At 41.6% G+C, this 20765-nt stretch overlaps 1 protein-coding gene across 1 annotated transcript in view; it reads right to left on the bottom strand.

Annotated features, from left to right (window-relative positions):
- Window positions 1-1279: 1279 nt before the first annotated feature.
- abcc1 (ATP-binding cassette, sub-family C (CFTR/MRP), member 1) overlaps window positions 1280-20765 on the bottom strand; it is a 38327-nt gene continuing 18841 nt past the window's right edge. Inside the window, exons 17-31 of the mRNA XM_053337758.1 lie at window positions 18752-18928; window positions 18413-18580; window positions 16076-16265; window positions 15895-15937; window positions 15566-15677; window positions 15259-15466; window positions 8851-9161; window positions 8369-8568; window positions 8108-8234; window positions 7575-7676; window positions 6512-6658; window positions 6268-6426; window positions 5833-5999; window positions 3293-3487; window positions 1280-2177 (exon numbers count right to left, since the gene is read on the bottom strand). Coding sequence (XP_053193733.1) covers window positions 2069-2177; window positions 3293-3487; window positions 5833-5999; window positions 6268-6426; window positions 6512-6658; window positions 7575-7676; window positions 8108-8234; window positions 8369-8568; window positions 8851-9161; window positions 15259-15466; window positions 15566-15677; window positions 15895-15937; window positions 16076-16265; window positions 18413-18580; window positions 18752-18928 — 2415 coding nt within the window. The 3' untranslated portion in view covers window positions 1280-2068. The remainder of the gene's footprint in view (window positions 2178-3292; window positions 3488-5832; window positions 6000-6267; window positions 6427-6511; window positions 6659-7574; window positions 7677-8107; window positions 8235-8368; window positions 8569-8850; window positions 9162-15258; window positions 15467-15565; window positions 15678-15894; window positions 15938-16075; window positions 16266-18412; window positions 18581-18751; window positions 18929-20765) is intronic.

Below are 20765 nucleotides of genomic sequence, written 5' to 3'. Positions count from 1 at the left end.
AAGCTCCAAAGCATTTTAAACACTTCTAATCAAACCAGTTTCTAGTATGAACACATCAATTTAAAGCTGTTGCAGAAAGAAAACACAATAAATAAACAATCATCGCTGGATATGAAGTAACAGTACAATGGAATCTATGCAACAGATTCCTTCAGTTTGTGCGTTGTTTTTTGTGTGTTTGTGTGTGTGTGCGTGATTGAAATATGTTGATGTTCAATGTTACAAACTGCCACTGCCTAAGCCTGTGACATCACCAGCATCATGGATGTTTCTGACCAATCAGCTGGCACACTTGCTGTTGCTCCTGACACCTTCACATCCTCCTCATTATGCCCTCAAAGTAAAACTGAAAGTCTGAAACAGCAAAAGTCTCTCAGGAGAGTCGGTCCTGATGATGTTTGATTCAACTACATTAACAGAGATGAATCATTCATTGCACTGGATTTACTAAAGTCACGCAGTCAGTTTGTGTGGAGAGCAGGCATAAATATAGAGCGCGGCTGTAGTTGGTAAAATAAATGCGGATTAAGCATAAGCTTGTTTATAACCAAGCAGAACAATACAGAAAACTATCTGATAACTTTATTAGTAATATCAAATGAACCCTGCTCTCAACGCTTTATGTATGATGGTTTTTTTCTACCTGGCAAACAAGCTGACATCAGTTTGCTGCACGTACCCATACATGGCTGTCTATTCTCTAGCCTCTGTTAAGGACTTTTTAGGTTTTGTTCAGGTTGTCCACTCTCATATTTCACTTAACACAAACAGATATACTAAAAAAGTTGATGAAGAACAAGGAAAATGAGTGAAATCCTATAACATGTATTTTGTGTCATAGTTTGTTAAACATGGCATAAGGAACCAGTTGAGGGCAGCTTCTGAGAGTAGGCTCCTTCTAACCTAAAAGAGATCAAAGTTAAAACAGCCTGTTTCAGACAGGCTGTGAACAGAGGGGCTGTAATAAGTGTCAGTATAAGATAAATAAGCACCTTTTAAACTGTAAATCCTGTAAAATATGTTTTCCATATATGTGCTGCACTATTCGCTTAGTAAATCTGGCCTTTAGTCATCTAGTTAGATATTTGTCTTTCCTGTTGTAGGCAGTGATGTTATTTAGATGTTTTTATATGGGACAGCTGTCAAAAGATGTTCTACATGTATAAACTGAAGTGGGATTGTTTGAAAAGTGGATTGTGCAGCAGGAAGCCATCAGTCACAACTACATCCACTCACTAAGCATTGTTTCAATGAATTGGAATTGATCTTTTTTTTAAATGGTGAATCCATCTATTTCCTGCTGTTTATCCAGGTCACACTCATTTAATTATCTATATATAAAGAATTATTGCTGTATTCTGATGGGAAGTACTGAAAAATAGAGAAGAGAATAGACCAAATTGTTCCTTCATACTTTGATAATTGTAGTATTCTATGTGAAACAGGTTAACACTGCATTCAATGGCTCAATCTAACCTGATGAACACTGCAGGAAAGCTGTCAGTATATATTTAGTATCTAGTATGGAACTGGGACAACTCAATTGTGAGGCAGGAATTTGTCACTTCATCTTTGCTACTCTGGTTGTCATGACAATGGGAACAACCATAAACCCATACTGACTTTAAAGCAGCCCCCACATCCTAACCTAACCTGACCACCTCCTCAAATCATCACTGAGATTTCAAAACTGTTTTTTCAGGGCAGCAGTTTGACTGTACTTTAAGACAACCTACCAACCTCATCACTGCTTACCATGTCCCTTCTATAGCATGAACAAGCTAGGAAGAAACGGCATTGTACATATGCGGGCTAACAAAAAGAAGCAGGGTTGTTAGAGACTGGCAGCATACATTTGTGTAGTTAAATGAGGACGGAAGTGTCGGGTGGAGCAGGTCAAACCCTTTGCTCTCACCAACACCTTTATTTTAACAGTCAAACACTCCAAATCTGAACATTTCCTCTACTTGATCTCCCTCTCACTCCTTTAACAGGAGCTCCACATCAGGGAGTCAGAAGAGCTCAGAGGGACTCAGAGGAGCATCTGGACAGTGAGGCACTTCCTGCTTCACACCAGTCCAGAGTCTTTGGCCATCTTGAAAAAGGATCCTCTTTGAGCAATGAGATTGGAGGGAGAGTCAAACTCGGCTATCTCTCCCTTGTCCAACACCAGAACCCTAGAAGAGACAGTAGTGATGACATTCTTAGAATCAACACTGGCACTACTGAAGGCTCATATGTGCCTCAATTCATATTTGAATTCACTAAATAACATTAGAATCCATTCATCCTGTTTAGATGACAAAAAAGTAAGTATAAGTAAGTATTTATCTTGAGATAGTGATACCACTGCTGGCTTCTGCACACAATGATACAATGATACACAGACAGAAAGCATTTGAAGTATTTGAGAGTTTGAGTTATACATGTTTTGTTCTACAGGCTCTGCACTTCAGCACATTCTATTGTAAAAAAAACAATGGATACCAATTAAAATGTCTTAGCTTTAATTTGAGTAGGTTGAACCCCAAAACTTTGGGCACTATGTGTTACAAGGGCTATATCTCTCATACAGTTCTTTCTATACTGATGTATGTATGTAGAATGTTAAAGACTGTGTAAAGTGAATTCAGACATTTTCTTCTAAACACATTAAATAGGTCATAAATGTATTTCTAAAAAAAGGTGTAAAAAGCATTTCAACCATTTAGATTTGAATTGTGGAGCTAGGCTTCACAAACTGTGTTTCAACATTTCTGTGTTCAGGATTTAGTGGGGGGGGGGGGTCTGATTAGCATAAACCCGCCCCTGCTGCTGTAGAGGTAGAAATACATTCAGCACACACTACTACTACTACAGTCTACAGTTAGCCAGTTAGCTGAGTTAGCTGCCAAGTTGTTTCTGGTAGAGGTGGTGACTTTGATTGACAGGTGACACTTGGTAGGGGGCGGGGTTTCGGCGAACTCGACGGGCACTCCCACAGCGTTTGGGAGCAGAGAAAGAGGCTGATTTTTACACAACTTTGAAGTATTTGAATTTCATATATTTGGCGATTTTTTTTAATCATTCAGATTTGGCAGGGTGGTTAACAACACACTTTTCTGTGGTATGTCAAACTCAGAACACATATTTATTCTTACTTTACATGGACTTTAATGTAATATCGATTATTTTATTTATAATTGAATGTGTTGAAGCACAGAGCCAGAAGAAAATAGTGTAAAAGTTCAAATATGGACTGAATGTAGGTATTATTCTATCATGCAAAGTGTTCATGTGTGGTGTATGGTACCTGGTGTAGTCCATGATGGTGTTAAGGCGATGAGCTATAGTCAGGACGGTGCAGTCTTCAAACTGGGAGCGTATGGTGGACTGGATCAGGTTGTCTGTCTCCATGTCCACCGCTGCTGTGGCCTCATCTAGAACCAGAATCTTGGTCTTCCTTAGCAGAGCTCTGGCCAGACACAGCAGCTGCCTCTGACCCACACTGGAGACAAAACACTGAGATTAGTTTAAACTAAGTGGAGGCAGCACATCAAACAGAGACACGTGTGTTTGGGCTCAGGTCCAAGTCCTCACTGCTCAGGTTTTTGAATGTATAAGCCCATTTCAAGCAGAGGTGGAAAAGTACTCAGATCCTAGTGGTGGAGCTAGTTTACACTACTTTATATACAGTTAACTAGTTTAGTCCAGTGGTTCCCAACCTAGGGGTGGGGCCCCTCCAAAGGGTCAGCAGATAAATATGAGGGCTGGTGAGATGATTAATGGGAGAGGAAAGAAGAAAAAACAAATGTGTTTTCAGTTTTTGGACTTTTTCTCTAATCTTTGATTTTTGCTGAAATATTGGATCATTTGAACATTTATTGAAATGAAAGCATGTGAGAAGTTCAGAGGGAAAAATCACTATTTGGTGGAGCTGTTAACAACTCATAGACATCTGAAATGTGAACCGACTACACACTGCTTTTTGGTTTCATCTTTAACCTCTTAACGCACGCTGTTCCGTCTACGGGACGGGACGGATGTTAAGAGGTAGCGACACGTTATTCTGAATGTTTTAAACACCAACCCTTAAACACATATATTCATGCCGTACATTGCTGGAAAGCTTAGATTGTCCTGATTCATTCAAGACCACTCACGACTCATATGGTTGCTCACAGCCGTAGTAGTATTAGCGATTAGCTCGGCTAGCCCTCAGCTAAGTGAGTAAGCTAAGTAGTAAGCTACATACCTTCAAAGTCTTCCCTTTATCCACAACGTTCATCTTATGACTCAGGACTTTCTGTACAGCTCGCCAAATATCCATTCTTGTGGAATATGAAATCCGTTTCCATAAAACGAAATACTTTCCTCAATATGTCAACATGTATTTAGTCCAACACGTAACGTAATAACACAAATAAACCATATACGGTCCGTTTACGTCATTTCCTGACCTGCACGTCCATCTCAGAGTACACGTGACTAGATGTTTACGACCGTGAGCCTCTTCTGCTTCTGACGACACCACACACAAGCCAATCGGTGTTTAGGATTAGGCAGTACATGTATCCAAAGCCAATGAGGACATGTGACCGACAACAATGACGACATGGCTTTGATTGACTGCTGTTCCAGCCTATGGAAATATTCGGTGAAATGAAGTTGATAACCTTTTAGCCAATAGTCAGAGGTTTCCAACGGTGTATGACACTAAGCTATCAGATGTGGCTGTCCATAAACAAACTCCAAGCGTAACCGGCGTGCGCCCTGTGCGTAAAAGAGTTGAACCATATATCATTACGCACTCGGCATTTTGGTACACGGTTGGTTCTTCGACTTGACATATGACTTATACCAAAATAAACAGATAGATATGGCCAAACAAAAAAAAAATTGTTATATGTAATAATAATAATAATAATAATAATAATAATAATAATAATAATAATAATATGGCGTCAGCTTTCATTAGAGACCAAAGGGGATGTGAAGTTATAGGTGTTTGATTGTGGTTATACAGCTTTGGTAACCAAATGTCCATTTGGAGTCTCCAAAAAGGACCTGAGGAAAACGCATGGACATACCTGTTGAAAAATAATTCAGAAAAATTCATCTTTTGGTCTTTTGACTCCAGATGTGGACTGCATGAAGCCAAGACCTGTGGCTGTGGCCTCATTGTGTCTATATCCTGCTGAGAGGTCCCTGAATGTCTGTACACATGTCATTGTAAAGGCAAACCTATGGGCGAGTAAACAACCCCATCATTGTAACCTCTGCCACTCTTTGTCAGTAAGTCACAGAATCACACAGACACTTTTACAAGAATCCTGAGAGTGTTTCCTTTCCAATGATACCAGACACATCTCTGAGTCTCAAACTATGTGGGATCTGTGCTGCTCACAACTTGGGCATGTCGTTTAGGCTAACAACATAAAAAATAGGGGCGTGTGTTAAGTGGTTAACAATGTGTTGTATTTTAAAAGCTTGTTATATTATCCATTGTGTCAAATCTTCATCTGAAAAGTAACTAAAGCTGTTAAATAAATGTAGTGGTGTAGAAAGTACAATATTTCCCTCTGTAGGAAGTAGCATCACATGGAAATAGCAATAGTTGTACTTAGTTACTTTCCACCACTGATTTCAGGTTGATATAAAATAGTCCAGGGTCCTCTTTGAGTAGAGTTATCCCTTTTCATACCTGCTAAAGCACCTTTACATGTTGCAGTAAAAATACTAAATGTACATTTTAACAAACCTGATGCTGCTTTTAAATCTAGTTTTGAACCTAGTTCACTTTGCCAACCCTTATTGGTCACTGACCCATACATGGTTTCATAGCAGTTGTACCTGAGGTTCTCTCCTCCTTCACTACACTCATGGTTGAGTTTGTCTGGCAGACCGGACACAAAACTCTTGAGATGAGAAAACTCCACAGCTCTCCATACTTCCTCATCAGTGTAACTGTTGAAGGGATCCAAGTTCATCCTCAGAGAGCCTGAAAACATCACGGGGTCCTGAGAGGAGGGAGAGAGTTGTATATCTGTTCATCACATCATGGGACAAACTCTTATCATCTATGCCGTAATGATTAAGATTTGAGCATTGGAGAAATTAAGAATAAGTTAACTTTGTGCCATTTCTGGAATTAATGGAAATACTGAATCTATCCTCCTCACATGTATCATCAATTTGTGTTCTGCACCTAATATAATCAAAACTAACTACACAATAGGCCACTCAGTTATCATTTAACATGTTGTTTAGTGTCCTCTCTGCACTTACCTGTGGTATGATGGTGATTCTGGAGCGGAGTTCATGTAGTCCCAACTGAGCAATGTCTACCCCATCAATCAAGATCTGGCCCTCAGCTGCCTCAATGATCCGGAACAGCCCCAGTGTTAGGGATGACTTCCCTGCTCCAGTGCGCCCCACAATCCCCACCTGATGGACAGATGTGGCAGCTGATGTTACAACGGTCATAAGACACAAACATACTTTACTCTCAAATTTACCAACAATCTCAGACCTTTTCTCCTGCATCAATTTTGATGGTGATGTTGCGGATGGCCAGGTCCAGATCGTGGCGGTAGCGCAAGCCATAGCCTCTGATGTCTATGCAGCCTTCAGTGGGCCAGCCTGGGGGAAGGGTGGAGGCCTCATGTTTCCACTCTGCCTGGTGGTCAGAGAGTGCACAGTTCAGTTAGCACACCAACATCAACCACAAGCCCAGCTACACTCTCTTTCACCTTTACTTGTGTGGCTCTGTTTGGAACATGTATCTTGTATGTAGATACAGAACTGGGAAACAGTGGTGGACTAGTAGAATAACAATGTAAACAGTGAAAGTCTTGTGTTCAAAATGTTATCTCAGTAAAAGTATAATCAAGAAAAATGTGCTTCAAATATCAAAAGTAGAGCCCAACCAATATATCTGTCAGCTGATATCACAAATATATCGGTATATAAGTTAAGCATTAAGTGCAGATATAGGTTGCATTTAATGTATATTTGATCCTTTTTCTTGAGTCAAGTTTAATATATACTAGGCCTGGGCCAGAAATCGATTTTATATCGATATAATATTTTTATAGATATAAGCTTAGATTTTGAATATCGTAATATGTGATATGGAATAAGTGTCTTTTCCCAGCCCTACGTATATAATATATAGGGGGTTTTTACGTGTTAGGTATAGCTAGTTATAGTTATTTATAGTTATTAAATTCCCAGTGACGTATACATTCTTTATATAATTATTGGGGAATATATCAATATCAGAACCTTTTTAATCTTTAATATTGGTATCAAAATCCAGCATCAGTCGGATTTCTCTGAAGAATTAAGAGTACAGAGTAGACCTGCTCTGAGATCATTTCTGTTATTTGACATTACATAAATAAAATGAAACTGTAATGAAATAGTAAATGAATGTATGAATGAATGAATGAATCACAGACCCAAATGTATGTGCACAAGTACTGAAAAAGTGGGTTTTTTTATAATATGTGACATTTAACCCATGAAGAAGCAAGGAGGAGTCAAGTAAATCCTCCATCCAAAAAACACACAAGTGAAACTAGAATTAGTACCTCTTTCTTTGTGTCGCTGTACTCTTTCACTTTCTCCACAGCCACTATGTTGGTCTCCACATCAGAGGACATCCTCACCAGCCAGGTCAGAGAGGCAGTCAACTGGACGTGGGAGAGAGGAGAGCAAGGTAAGCATTATATCAAAAACTGAAGGCTACTTGTTTTTAATCTCATGTGTTCATTGCTAACAGAGATATATTCATGTGTTTGTTTCTACAAATCATACAGGCTTGTGTGGAATATTATATAATTCACAAATAGTTGGAGCAGTTGGGCTAAAGTCCTTGTATTTATTTGATGTGACTGGAAAGGTGAGGTCATTCTTCAGTTAAAAGTAGAATCTTGCTTCAAGTAGAAATGAACAGCTTCATCCCTCTCAGTACAAGAGAGTAAGAGGTCAAAACAAGGTAGTGATACAAGTGACTCCTAATCAAATGGTGTCAGATACATTCTTACATAGCATCCTGTAGGAAAGGTTGGTTTCTAACCTGACTTCTCTCATGAAACACAGGTGTGTGTGTGTGAGTGTTTACCTGGAGAGCGTAGGAGACAGACAGCCCCACAATGCCTGGACTCAGGCTCTCTCTGGCTATCACAGCAAACAAAGCTGCAAATGACACAATGCAGCTTCCTACAAACTCCAGACGAACTGCCAGCCACCTGCACAAACACATAACATATTCATTATCCTGAGATGCTGAAGCTGTTGATTATTCAGTGGAACTAAAGTCTGTATTTTTCATGACACATGGGGCGCACTATAGTAACAGTGTAGTAGTAACACTGGTCCTGACCTGTTTGCTACTATGCTGGGGTAGTAGGCCTTCTGGTTGTGGTCGACCCGCTGGTCACTCTCACGGATGAAGCGCGCCTGTTCACCGAAGGCTCGGATAACTGAGGTGCCCAACAGTGTTTCATTGAAGTGAGTGTAGATGGGTGAGCGGCTGACGGACTCCAGACGCTTCAGCTGACGAGATGACGCCACATAAAACCTCTGGACAGAGGAGAGATAGAGCCGTCTGACAACATGGTTCACACACATTAACATGAATCAAATGCAGTGCAGCTGGCAGCCATGAAACACTTTTTTTAATGGTGCAATACAAGTGTTCACCAACAAACTTGAACAACACTTGAACAGGACCGAAACAAGAGGGGAAACAAACAGTAAGAAAATAAATTAGAAATAAATTAAAAAACAAACAAAAAACACTTATAATGCACAGTCCCTCATGTTGGAAAAAAAAACAGAAAAGGAGTCATTGTTTGCACTAACCTGTACGAAAAAGTAAAGCAAGCCAAGAAAAGGAATGATGATGGTCACCAGTGGTGTGGCGATCAGGATGATGACACATGAACCCATCACATTGAACATGGAGCCCATGAACATTTTAATAATGCTAGGGATCACTGAGTCGATGGTGTCCATCTCCTTGGCAAAGCGGTTGACCAGATTACCGCTGGGGGTTTGCTCAAAGAAGGACATAGGTGAGCGCAGGACGTCGTACAGCATGGACTGGTGGAGGTAGCGAGATGCCAGGATGCCTCCAATGGACATGGAGAGAGAGTAACCAAACACTGCCACACCTATGAGAGAGCACAATGGTTTATAGCATGGGTGTCAAACTCATTTTCATTCAAGGGCCACATACTGCCCAATTTAATCTCACGTGGACCGGATCATTAAAAAGATGGAAGGAAGGAAGGAAGGAAGAGAAGACAGGAATACACATGTATACATACACACATACACATACATATATACATATATACATACATATATATATATATATATATATATATATATATATATATATACATACATATATATATATATATATATATATATATATATATATATATATATATATATATTTTGAAGGTGGGTTTGGTTTTGTCGGTACAGAACAGAACAGATAATGGATGGATCAGGGTAGGGTGGAGTAGGTTGATAATCTACGATAACAGAAAATGTGAATTAGTTTCAAATCAAATCAAACATTTTCTTCAAAAGATTTCTAAATAAATGTAAATGTACAAATGTAAGTAATAATTCAAATTAACTTAAGTCTCATTTGTTACTTTAACTGAAAGTATTACAGTACATTTTTCAATCTACTCCATAAATAATATATATAGGCAATAAAGTAAATCACTTAAATCATGATACAACCAATTCAACTTAATTTACTTTGCCTACACATTTCACAAAATATCCACAATTACAATTTGATTTCCCCTACCAGTTGCGTCCTTCGGTCAACCAACAGTTGCGGTCGTGTGTGAGGTGAGAGGGCCTGACTGAAAGTGCAAACAAACATTTCAAACCTCCTGGGTGTGCAGGTGAATGTGGTCCACTTCCTGTTCCTGTTCCTGATTATTTTGGTATTTTGGCTCTGGGGTCACCCTCTGCAGGTTTGGAGGGATAGGGTTCTTTTTCCTTTTTCTTTTCCTTCTCAGTTGACACAACACCTCCCACTTGACCTCCTGGTTCTTTAACCCAAGGAGGTCACACCACATTAATGATGTCCACGATCCAGATGTGTTTTTTTTCAATTTTGCTCTTCAACTGGCAGCAATACGACTATCCGTCTGACATCCCTGTGAAGAACTGTTGCAGGTATTTTGGTTGATGGCTTTTTCAGCTTTTGAGTGGGCTTCACAGTTGAGACTGGGTAGCTGGGGAAGGTCCTGACATACACATCCCTTACAATTCCTTTCTTGTCAGTGTTGACATCACCCACTCTGGCAAGCCTGAACTGTCCTCTCAAGGCATTTTGGTCCGCCAGCCAGACAACATCTCCAACTGCCATGTTCCTGTGTACTGTGTGCCACTTGGTCCTGACAAACAGGTTTGGTCCTGCTAACTGACTCCATTTCCTCCAAAACCGGTCCACTTCTGTTTGGATAGCTCTTAGTCTCTTGTAGGGGTAACCTTCGAAATCAAAAGTCCCTGGATCTCCGCTGGGTCCAGTTCTTCCAAGCAGAAGTGAATTTGGGCTGATGTATTCTACACATCCTTCACGGCTCTGAATTCTGGCATCAATCGGTCTTTCATTAGCAAGGTTTGAAGCCATGTAAAGGAAGGTTTGAAACTCACTCCATGTGAAGACTCCATCGCCTCCCAGATTGTGCAAAGCCCTCTTCACCGTGCGGACAGCAGCTTCAGCAGCTCCGTTCCTGTGAGGTGAGTCAGCAGGGTGGATTTTCCAGCTCCATTCTGTGCCATGTTTGGAGGCTTCATTTTCAAGCTTTGATTTTTCCAGCCAGTCCAGAAACATATAAAGCTCCTTGAGGGCAGGTCTAGCTCCAACAAAGTTCTTTCCAGGATCTGACCACAGTTTCCTAGGATGTCCTCTTAGTGCTGTGAATTGATGGTAAGCCAGCAGGAAGCCTTCAGCTGACTGGTCACTGACAAGATCTGTGTGTATAGCTCTGGATGCCATGCAGCAGAAGACAATTCCCCACACTTTGAGCTTCACCTTCTTTCTCACCTCATCCTTAACTTCATAAGGTCCGAATAAGTCCACTGTTGTGTACTTAAATGGTTTGGCTGGTGTTATTCGCTCAGATGGAAGGTCACTCATGATAGGGCTGGGCGATATGGCTGAAATCTCTATCACGATATAAGTGTTTCATATTGGTCGATATCGATAATTATTGAAATATTGTATGACCTATTTAATCCTTACTCTAATTGTAGGCAATAAGCATTTAGGAAAAATGCATGTCAACACATATGTTCAATGTTAAAATCACAGTTGAAAACTGAACAATTATCAATAATGAAGTGCTTTTTATTAAGTGTTATAAAAACATGTGCATAGCAAACCTGTGCAAATGTAGCAAACATGTGTAAACATAGCAAACATGTGTAAACATAGCAAAACCTGATATGAGAAGAACAATGATATTTTCTACTGCAAGTTTAGTGCAAAAATGTTAATAACAATAACATTTAAAAAAATATATGCAGTATTTTATAAACAAAATAAATTAAAGTAAAATTGATGTAGACTTATACATCTGTAACATCTGAACTATTTATTTTAGCTCAAGGTTTTGTGCTAAGAACACCAGCTGGTTGACCTTCTCTGGTTTTAAAGCTGCCCTGGTGCATGTAACAATATTACCCCCAGCAAGTGTACCCTGCTTGAGGGAGGCAGTTTTCCAGGGAATCCCGGGAAATCGACGATGTTTTAAAAGGCAACATTAGCTGAGCCCTGGTCATTTCAAGCAACACTAAATGCAACGTGGAGACATTATGCATATGGGTTCCCAATCCGACCATTTTTGTGTATTATTTTGTCATTATTAAGACAAAAGAACTCAATGTATGTCCATGGACATTATAATGAATAGGATATAGGCTTAATATTAGTTTGCATCCAGCGTGCTGCGTGGACTTCATTACATCTGCTGCACCGCTGCTACCACTATTATGAAACGCTAAGTTTATACAGTCTGTGGCTGTGACCCTCATAAAAATAATATTTTACAAATCTGCATTATATAAACTAACGAAATTCGTTAAAGTAAGTCATTTGGCGACTTCTAAGTCATTAAACTAAGTCTTACTTTTACTGGAGTAATCTACCTCGTTCGCACCTGTCATTGTAAGGTAAAACTTACCTAGTGAGTGAACTCTCCTGTTCTCTCCTATGAATGAGTCGGACAACAACGTGTATCAAACATGAAGCAAAGTGAAAAAATAATAAAGAACGTAACAACAACACCCACGAACAAAAAAAACAAACATGCATTAGCCGCACCGTAGTAAAAGCCGCAGTGTTCAAAGTGGCTATTAGCGTGTCACTGCTCATTCGTTGCTAGGCACCAGATGACAAGTGCCTTTGCTAATGCAACCAAGCTTGCTTTGCAACGATTTAAACCCATAACCAGAGAGCGCTCTGGCTAAATTTACGCCGGTTTCTTGAGAAAAAAAAAAATTCTATCGAAACGTTCTATCGAACACATTTTCTATTGATATCGAGTACGTGTCTATCGAGATACATATCGTTATCGTTTTATCGCCCAGCCCTGACTCATGATCTGCTGGCATTTCCTGGCCTTTGCTTTTCTGCAGGACACACAGCTGTCGACAATCTTCTGGGCTAGTTTCCGGCCTCTTACCACCCAGGCTTTCCTCCTCATCCGCAGAAGTGTACCTGCTATTTCCTCATGATTTGCACTGTGTGCTTCTTGAGCTAGAAGAGTGGATATCCAGGATGTGCAGGGCAAGATCGGTACTGTAGTTTCCTCCTCGTTAAAGATTTGGAACCTTCCTCCGCAGAGCAAAAGTCCAGTACTTTCATCCTTGAATACAGCAAGTCTGTTGAGTGCAGTGTCTGGAAAGGTCGCCTCTTCCTGAGCTGCAAGGAAGATATCCCTGAGTGCATCTTCACACTCCCTAACGGTCAGTACAGCTTCTTGGATTCTGGACTTGATTCTCTGGACTGAAGGAATTCCCTCCCCTTTTGGCTTACTCGTGCCTGCAGTTCTGTCCAGCAACTTTCTCCACTTTATGGCAGCTCTCCACACCCAGGCAAGAACTCTGGTCAGCTTAGTTAAACTGCTGAACTTGCTGATGTCAAGGATCCTCTTCACTGCAGAACCAGCAGGTGGTCTCTGGACTTGGTTTTCCTGTCCTCCATTAGGGCTGCTTTGCAGGTCCTTACTTTGGTCTGCTTTGGTCACGGCAGAGGTTGGAGACACTGGAGTTGCAGTGGTAGTTGGGGCCTGTTTGTTTCCTTTTGACTGTGCTCTGGTCAGTACCGCTGTGAAAGATTTCCTTTGGAGCTTATTTATACCTTCTCTGGCATATGCAGCTACATCTTTAGCAGACTTTGTCGGCCATTCTTCCACAGGTCTTTTCAAAAACTCTGGTCCATTCTGCCACTCAGAGTCCTCTTTGAGGTGTTCTGGGTTTGCTCCCCTTGTTATGAGATCAGCGATGTTCTGCTCACCTGGAATCCACCTCCATTCTTCGACAGATGTGGACTCCAACCCTATTGGCGAAGAATGTTTGGTACCCATATCTGTCTCTTTGGATTGCTCCCAGCACGGTTTGACTGTCCAGAAGATGGAGCCAGCGTTCAACCTGCATTCGAATGTGCTTTTCAATGTATTTTCTGAGTCTTGCAGCAAAAACAGCACCACAGATTTCAGCCTTCACTGGTTCTCCCTTTTGGTCAAGTGGTGTGAGCTTTGCTTTGGATTCAACCAGTCGAACCAGGATGCCTTGTTCGGTCTCCCATCTGAAGTATGCAACAGCTCCATAACTCTGGTCGCTTCCATCAGAGAATGTTATTCCCCAGGGGCCTTCTGTCCTTTTTGCTGGTGTAAGGCTTCTGTGGAAGGTGATTTGGCTGAGGCGTGTGTATTCCTCAAACAGGTGGATGGCTTCTTCCCTCAGTTTTCCAGACAGAGGTTGGTCCCATGTATCACGGGTCAGAGCTTTGCCTCCAGCTTCTTGAAAAGCTTTCCTGACCAGAATGGCTCCCTTCTGCTTGGCAGGTGTTGCAAGGCCTATTGGGTCATACAAGCTAGCGACTTGGCTAAGTAGTTGCCTTCTTGTCAGTGGGTCTGGAGTTTTTCCTCTCACCTCTTCTCCAAGGAGATTTTGGTCAGTCCTCATCTTCTTTCTTTTCTTCGAGACGTTGATAGAGGTCATGAGGTACAGTTTGTCTTTTCCAACAAGATAGCCAACTCCAAGGGCTTTGTTGTCTCCTTGACTCATCTGGTTGGGAAGAATGAATACTTGGTCTGCTGGTGCACACTGTTCTGATGCATCCTCCTGCCTCCCACTTTGGCCTGACCGGACCCATGGCTTGAGGAAGAATCCGCCTGCCTTCAGGATTTCTTGGACTGTCTCTGTGGCTTTGTCCAGCTTTTCCAGGTCATCGTGAGATGTCAGGATGTCATCTACATAGGAATCCTCTTCGAGGATCCTACGCTCCTCCTCCAGGTGAGTGAACATGGGCAGTTTTGCTGTTTCCCTCATAGCCAGTTGTGCAATACACCCTGCTGGTCGGTCACCAATGTTGACTCTGGTGATGGCATATTCCTCAATTTCTCCATCTTATATCTTATCTCCTTCCATCTTCCCTTCCTTCCTTTCGGTCTTCTTTTTCTTCCTTCTTTCTTTCCTTCCATCTGTCCTTCAATCCTTCCTTCCTGGCTTATTTTCCTTCCTTCCTTCCTTTATTCCTTCCATCTTTTATTCCTGTCTTCTCTTCCTTCTCCTCCTTCTTTTCCTTGATTCCTTCCTTCTATCTGTCCTTCCTCCCTTTCTTCCTTCCATCTTTCCTTCCTTATTTCCTTCCTTCCTTCCTTCCTTCCTTCCTTCCATCTTTTTAATGATCCGGTCCACGTGAGATTAAATTGGGCAGTATGTGGCCCTTGAATGAAAATGAGTTTGACACCCATGCTATAAACCATTGTGCTCTCTCATAGGTGTGGCAGTGTTTGGTTACTCTCTCTCCATGTCCATTGGAGGCATCCTGGCATCTTGCTATATATATATATATATATATATATATATATATATATATATACATATATACATATACATATACATATATATACACAGGTATATGCTGCATTGTCTGAGAAGTCATTCCAAGTCAATACACAAATTAAAAAAAGTGTGTGCCAAACTCAAGTGACTTTTTTGTCGACTCACCCTGCGATAGGCCGAGAGCACCGTACACTCCCAGTCTTATCTGTCTGTAAGGCTGGGTGCCGTTAATGACGGGGTCGTCCGTCCACAGGCTCAGCCAGTAGTTGGAGAAGAGGGAGACCAGGTGATGGGTGAGGAACAGCAGCAGACTGATGAAGGACAGAAGCACTCCGATGGCTTTCATATAGGCACAGAACACTGACAGCCTGACCTAAAGCAACGGAGAGGAGACCAGCTGGGATCAGACTGTATGTGGATATGACATGATCAATCCATTGCTCACATGTGAATATATGAAGTCTCTTCCTACCCGTCCAGTTCTGGCTTTGTCAGCCTCTGTTAGCTTCCCCATCTCAGCGTTCTTAGCCTTCTTGTTGAGCGCCTCTGCCTCTTTACCCGTCTGCGGTAGTTTGGACGCGCTGCTGCTTAGACATGGAATAATACAAAGAGAGACAGGAGCTTCAACTAATATATACCATGATTAAACCTCCAAGTATAAGTCTGGTGAGATTATTCTTATCACCAACATATTTCAATGAAAAGAGGCAGACCAACAATGAATTGGTCCTTCTACAGCCTGCTATACATTATTCCTCTGTGCCATTGAGCTCCATTGTTGGTTTTCACAGTTTCACTCACCCAACAAGAGTAGTCACACTGCCATTCTCCATTCCTTTGCTTCCTTTCTTTGGCTCCAATTCTAAATGTAAGGAGGAAGCAAAAAAGTGTTGATGATTATTTATCCATCAATATTATCCACAAAACACAGTCAGTGTTCATGGAGCAGATTCCCCTCATTCACAGCAGTGTAATTGTTAACTCGTGTGTGTCTCACCGTCGTTGTCGGTGTGATCGACAGCAGCATATGTCCGCAGGAACTCAGCGAAGGCTCCCTCTGTGGCCATGAGCTGCTGGTAAGATCCCATCTCTGTGATCTCTCCTTCCACCATGACCAGGATCAGGTTGGCCTGGGGCAGGTAGCTCAGCCCGTGAGTCACCAGCACACGAGTCTGCCAAGAGACACACACATTTGACATGCTTGTGTAAAAAGGTGATAGCATACCTTTCAGTCAGTAAATCATTATCACATTGATTTTAAGACTTTTCATCTAACTATAAATGAAGGAATATGAGTATTTGTCCCTCACGTATTTCTACAACTGTTGATCTGATGAAGGTTCCGAGGAAGTTGTTTATATGAGTGGTTCTTGCATAAATATATAAAAATACCTCCAACAACACTGTTTGAGCTTCTTCTTCTGCCTGTGGTGTAAATGAATGGAAATACGGACAATGTACATGCCATTACAACCTAAATAGTAGTTAGAGGTGGGCTTACATCCGTACTGAAAATAACTTGAAAAAGCTCTACTAGCTCTTAAGCTCTACTATTGTGTACTGTGAATGAAATTTGGTATGTATGTTCAAGACTTACTGCAGGATGTCTGAGACACATTTTGAACTTACCCTGCAGTTCATTTTACCAAAAAGAAATCTGTAAAAATCTGTAAAAGTCTGTAATTTGTCTGCACTTCCATATGTTTCACTGGGTACACCTTCTTCTCTGTAGTTTGGTGAACCTTTCTGTAGTTTTGTCCCTCTATATTCATAGTTCCTCTATAGCGTTGCAAAGTGGGAAGAACTGTTGGAGTCCCTGGTTATGGAAATAAAAGTCCCATTCATTTTTTCTCATACGCAATGTTATGTTTGAGCAGATCTATGGCTTTGATCAATATGAAACGTTCCTGTTTAAAGGATCAGTGTGTAGGATTTAGTGGCAACTAGCGGAAAGGTTGAAACTTCCAAGTGTGTAAAAGCAACTTGTGAAAAACACTAAAGTCCCTCTCTAGCGCGAGTGTTTGGTTTGTCCGCTCTAAGCTACTGTAGAAACATGGCAGAGCAACATGGCAGCGTCCTAGGAAGGGGACCCACTCCCTCTGTAGATATGAAGGGCTCATTCTAAAGCCCAATTTCCACCGGGTCCGTCAGCGGTGCGTTACAGCTGCGCTGCGGTCACCGGAGCTGATAGGTGCCTCTATAATCAATGAGAGTGTTTCCACCGGGAGCGTCTCGGCAGCGTGTCAGCAACGTCTCAGCAGCGTGTCAGCAACGTCTCAGCAGCGTGTCAGCAACGTCTCAGCAGCGTGTCAGCAACGTCTCAGCAGTGTCTCTTGGCGCAGCAGTGCTATCAATCCGCAGCATTTCTATTTTGGGCGGAGCTGTTTCTAACTCGCGACAAGCTCAACAGAGCAGATTGCACCAGACAAGAAGTCAGACACAGAATCGGCATAATAAAACTTCCGTCTTTCAAAATAAAACAACCCGTGCAGCCTCCCGATCGTATTTCAGCAACAAACATGAATAAAACAGACAGATAAAGACACCATCTAGCTACGTAGCCTACTGACACATGAGATAAGCACAAACATCAAAGAAAATTACAAAAACAACCAAAAAGTTAACAAAAGTTGTGCTGCTACTATAGTAACTACGGTAGGCTAAAGGCACTTGTTCGGATTTGATTGGGCTGCCGTAATTGCTGTATTAACAGTGCAACTTCATTTTAAAAAGGTAGATTTCTCTCCCAGAGCATGCTCCTGTAACGCTCCCAGAGTTGACGCTGGGCAGAGGACGGAGCTAAACCGTGGCACAGCCGTTCCGCGCCGCTGATGGACCCGGTGGAAATCCCCAGTAAGGTAACAAAAATAGAATGATTCTCATTTTAAAGTAATAATATACAAAATATAACATAATTATGAATATTATATTACATTTCGGCCAAGTCTGTTCTGCTAGATGCCACTAAATTCTACACACTGGTCCTTTAAATCATCAGTACAAAAGATAAAGAACTGTGTTAGAAAATATCTGGTTCTTTGGTAAGAGTCTAAGGTAAAAGACTGTGTACCATTTTGGGGTAGGCATTAACTCCCCATCACCTTGTACATTTCAGCAAGAAACAGCCAATCACAGAGCAGGAAGAAGCTAAATGTACAGTGTTGAGAACATTTATTTTGAATTATGGGTCACTTTTGAGTGAATTCAGCAACTCTGGCTATTGTTTTACAGAACGGGGAAGCAGCAGCTCCTCCCACTTCACAGATCTATGACTACTATAAAAAAAAAAAAATCAGTGTGAGCTTGAGATTATACACACCTTTTCCTTCAGTAGACCTTGTGGGCCGATGACTTGATCAAAGATGTGTTTTCCTACGTGAGCGTCGACAGCAGACAGCGGGTCATCCAGCAGATAGACAGCACGGTCGCAGTAGACAGCCCTGGCCAGGCTCACCCTCTGCTTCTGACCTCCAGACAGATTCACTCCCTGTACACAGACACAGACACAAGACAAGAAATAATGTCTATAAATCATCTTGGTTGTTAGATGTGGAGATTTCTAAATCTGGATTCAAACCAATTGTAGACAGCTTAAACAGATAGTTGACATGTGTTCCACTCTGCAGATAAACTTGACAGCGTGATCATGAGTTGATACCTTCTCACCGATCTCGGTCTCATCTCCAGCAGGAAGGATCTCCAGGTCAGGCTGGAGAGCGCATGCCTCCACCACACGCTGGTACCAGGTCTCCCTCCTCTCCTGGCCAAACATGATGTTGTCTTTCAGTGTGGAGTTCTGGATCCAGGCCTGCTGGGGAACGTAGGCCACTGAACCCTGCAGGGACAACACACATCAGCTCACTCATGCAAGGACCACTTGTATGAAGAGATTGATACTAAAGGTGGCACAAAAGAGTGATTAGGTTAGATTTATGGAATGCATCAATTTTCTCATCAACTTTTCTCACATATGGTCCAGACCTGCTGGGTGAGGGTTGGAGTCATTACACTTGAATCATCATCAATCAATCAATCTTTATTTGTATAGCGCCAAATCACAACAGAGTTATCTCAAGGCACTTTCCACATAGAGCAGGTTCTAAACCAAACTCTTCAGGTTTTAACTTTAAAGAGACCCAACATTCCCACATGAGCAACAGTGGCGAGAAAAAACTCCCTTTTAACAGGAAGAAACCTCAGAACCAGACTCAGAGTGGGTGGCCATCTGCCTCGACCGGTTGGGGTTGAGAGGAGAGAAAGGAAGGATAGAGGAGAGAAGCACAATGAAAATCAACAATGGAGCCAGATGGTCCGGGACTGGAATCCGTCATCTGGACGTCTCCAGGCCCAGATTACCTGTGAGACCAGAAAGCAGAGCCAGAAACCAGAAACCAGAAAGACAACTCCGGGGAAGAAGTTTAGCTTATTGAATGCATTAATAGAACATGAATGTTAATGGATATAGATGGATGGATAGAGAGAGAGAGAGGGAGGAGGAGAGAGAGGCCCAGTGCATCATGGGGGTGGGGGTCTCCCGGCAGTCTAAGCCTATAGCAGCATAAGCTAAGAGCTCTAAGAGCCCTAACTATAAGCTTTATCAAAAAGGAAAGTTTTAAGCCTACTCTTAAATGTAGGGAGGGTGTCTGCCCCCCGGACCAAATCTGGAAGATGGTTCCACAGGAGAGGAGCCTGATAGCTGAAGGCTCTACCTCCTGTTCTACTTTTAGAGATATTAGGAACCACAAGTAGACCTGCATGCTGGGAGCACAGTCTTCTAGTAGGTACATAAGGTACTATCAGTTCTTTAAGATATGATGGAGCCTGACCATTAAGAGCTTTGAAGGTGAGGAGGAGGATTTTGAATTCTATTCTGAATTTTACAGGAAGCCAATGCAGTGAAGCCAAGATGGGAGTAATATGATCTCTCTTTCTAGTTTTTGTCAGAACGTGTGCAGCTGCATTCTGGACCAGCTGGAGAGTCTTTAGAGACTTGTTAGGACAGCCTGATAATAATGAATTACAGTAGTCCAGCCTAGAAGTAACAAATGCATGGACTAGGTTTTCAGCATCATTTTGAGACAGGATATGTCTAATTTTTGCAATATTACGCAGATGAAAGAAGGCAGTCCTTGAAATTTGTTTTATGTGGGAATTAAAGGACAGATCCTGATCAAATATAACTCCTAGGTTCCTTACAGTGGAGCTGGAGGCCAGAGTAATGCCATCCAGAGTAATTATGTCGTTTGATAATGAATTTCTAAGGTGTTTAGAGCCAAGCACAATAACTTCAGTTTTTTCTGAGTTTAATAACAGGAAGTTGCAGGTCATCCAGGCCTTTATGTCCTTAATGCATTTTTGTAATCATCGTCATCGTCATCGTCATCGTCATCATCATCACCACAGGTGCCATTTTTATTATCTTTTAGATTTCATTATTTTTATAGGCATATTAATAGCTAAATGCTGATTTGCATCTGTAGTCACTGGACACTGGTCAGCAGTGGCACATATTGTTGAGCATGTGATTAATAACAACCAACCTGTGATTTAAAAGAAAATATCAATGCATCATGAAATTACACACACACACACACACACACACACACACACACACACACACACACACACACAATACATCATGATACAATTCACAAAATATAAAATTACATTTC

Source organism: Scomber japonicus, chromosome 18 (assembly GCF_027409825.1).
Source record: "Scomber japonicus isolate fScoJap1 chromosome 18, fScoJap1.pri, whole genome shotgun sequence".
NCBI lineage: Eukaryota > Metazoa > Chordata > Actinopteri > Scombriformes > Scombridae > Scomber > Scomber japonicus.
This window is presented reverse-complemented; position numbering and strand designations above follow the sequence as displayed.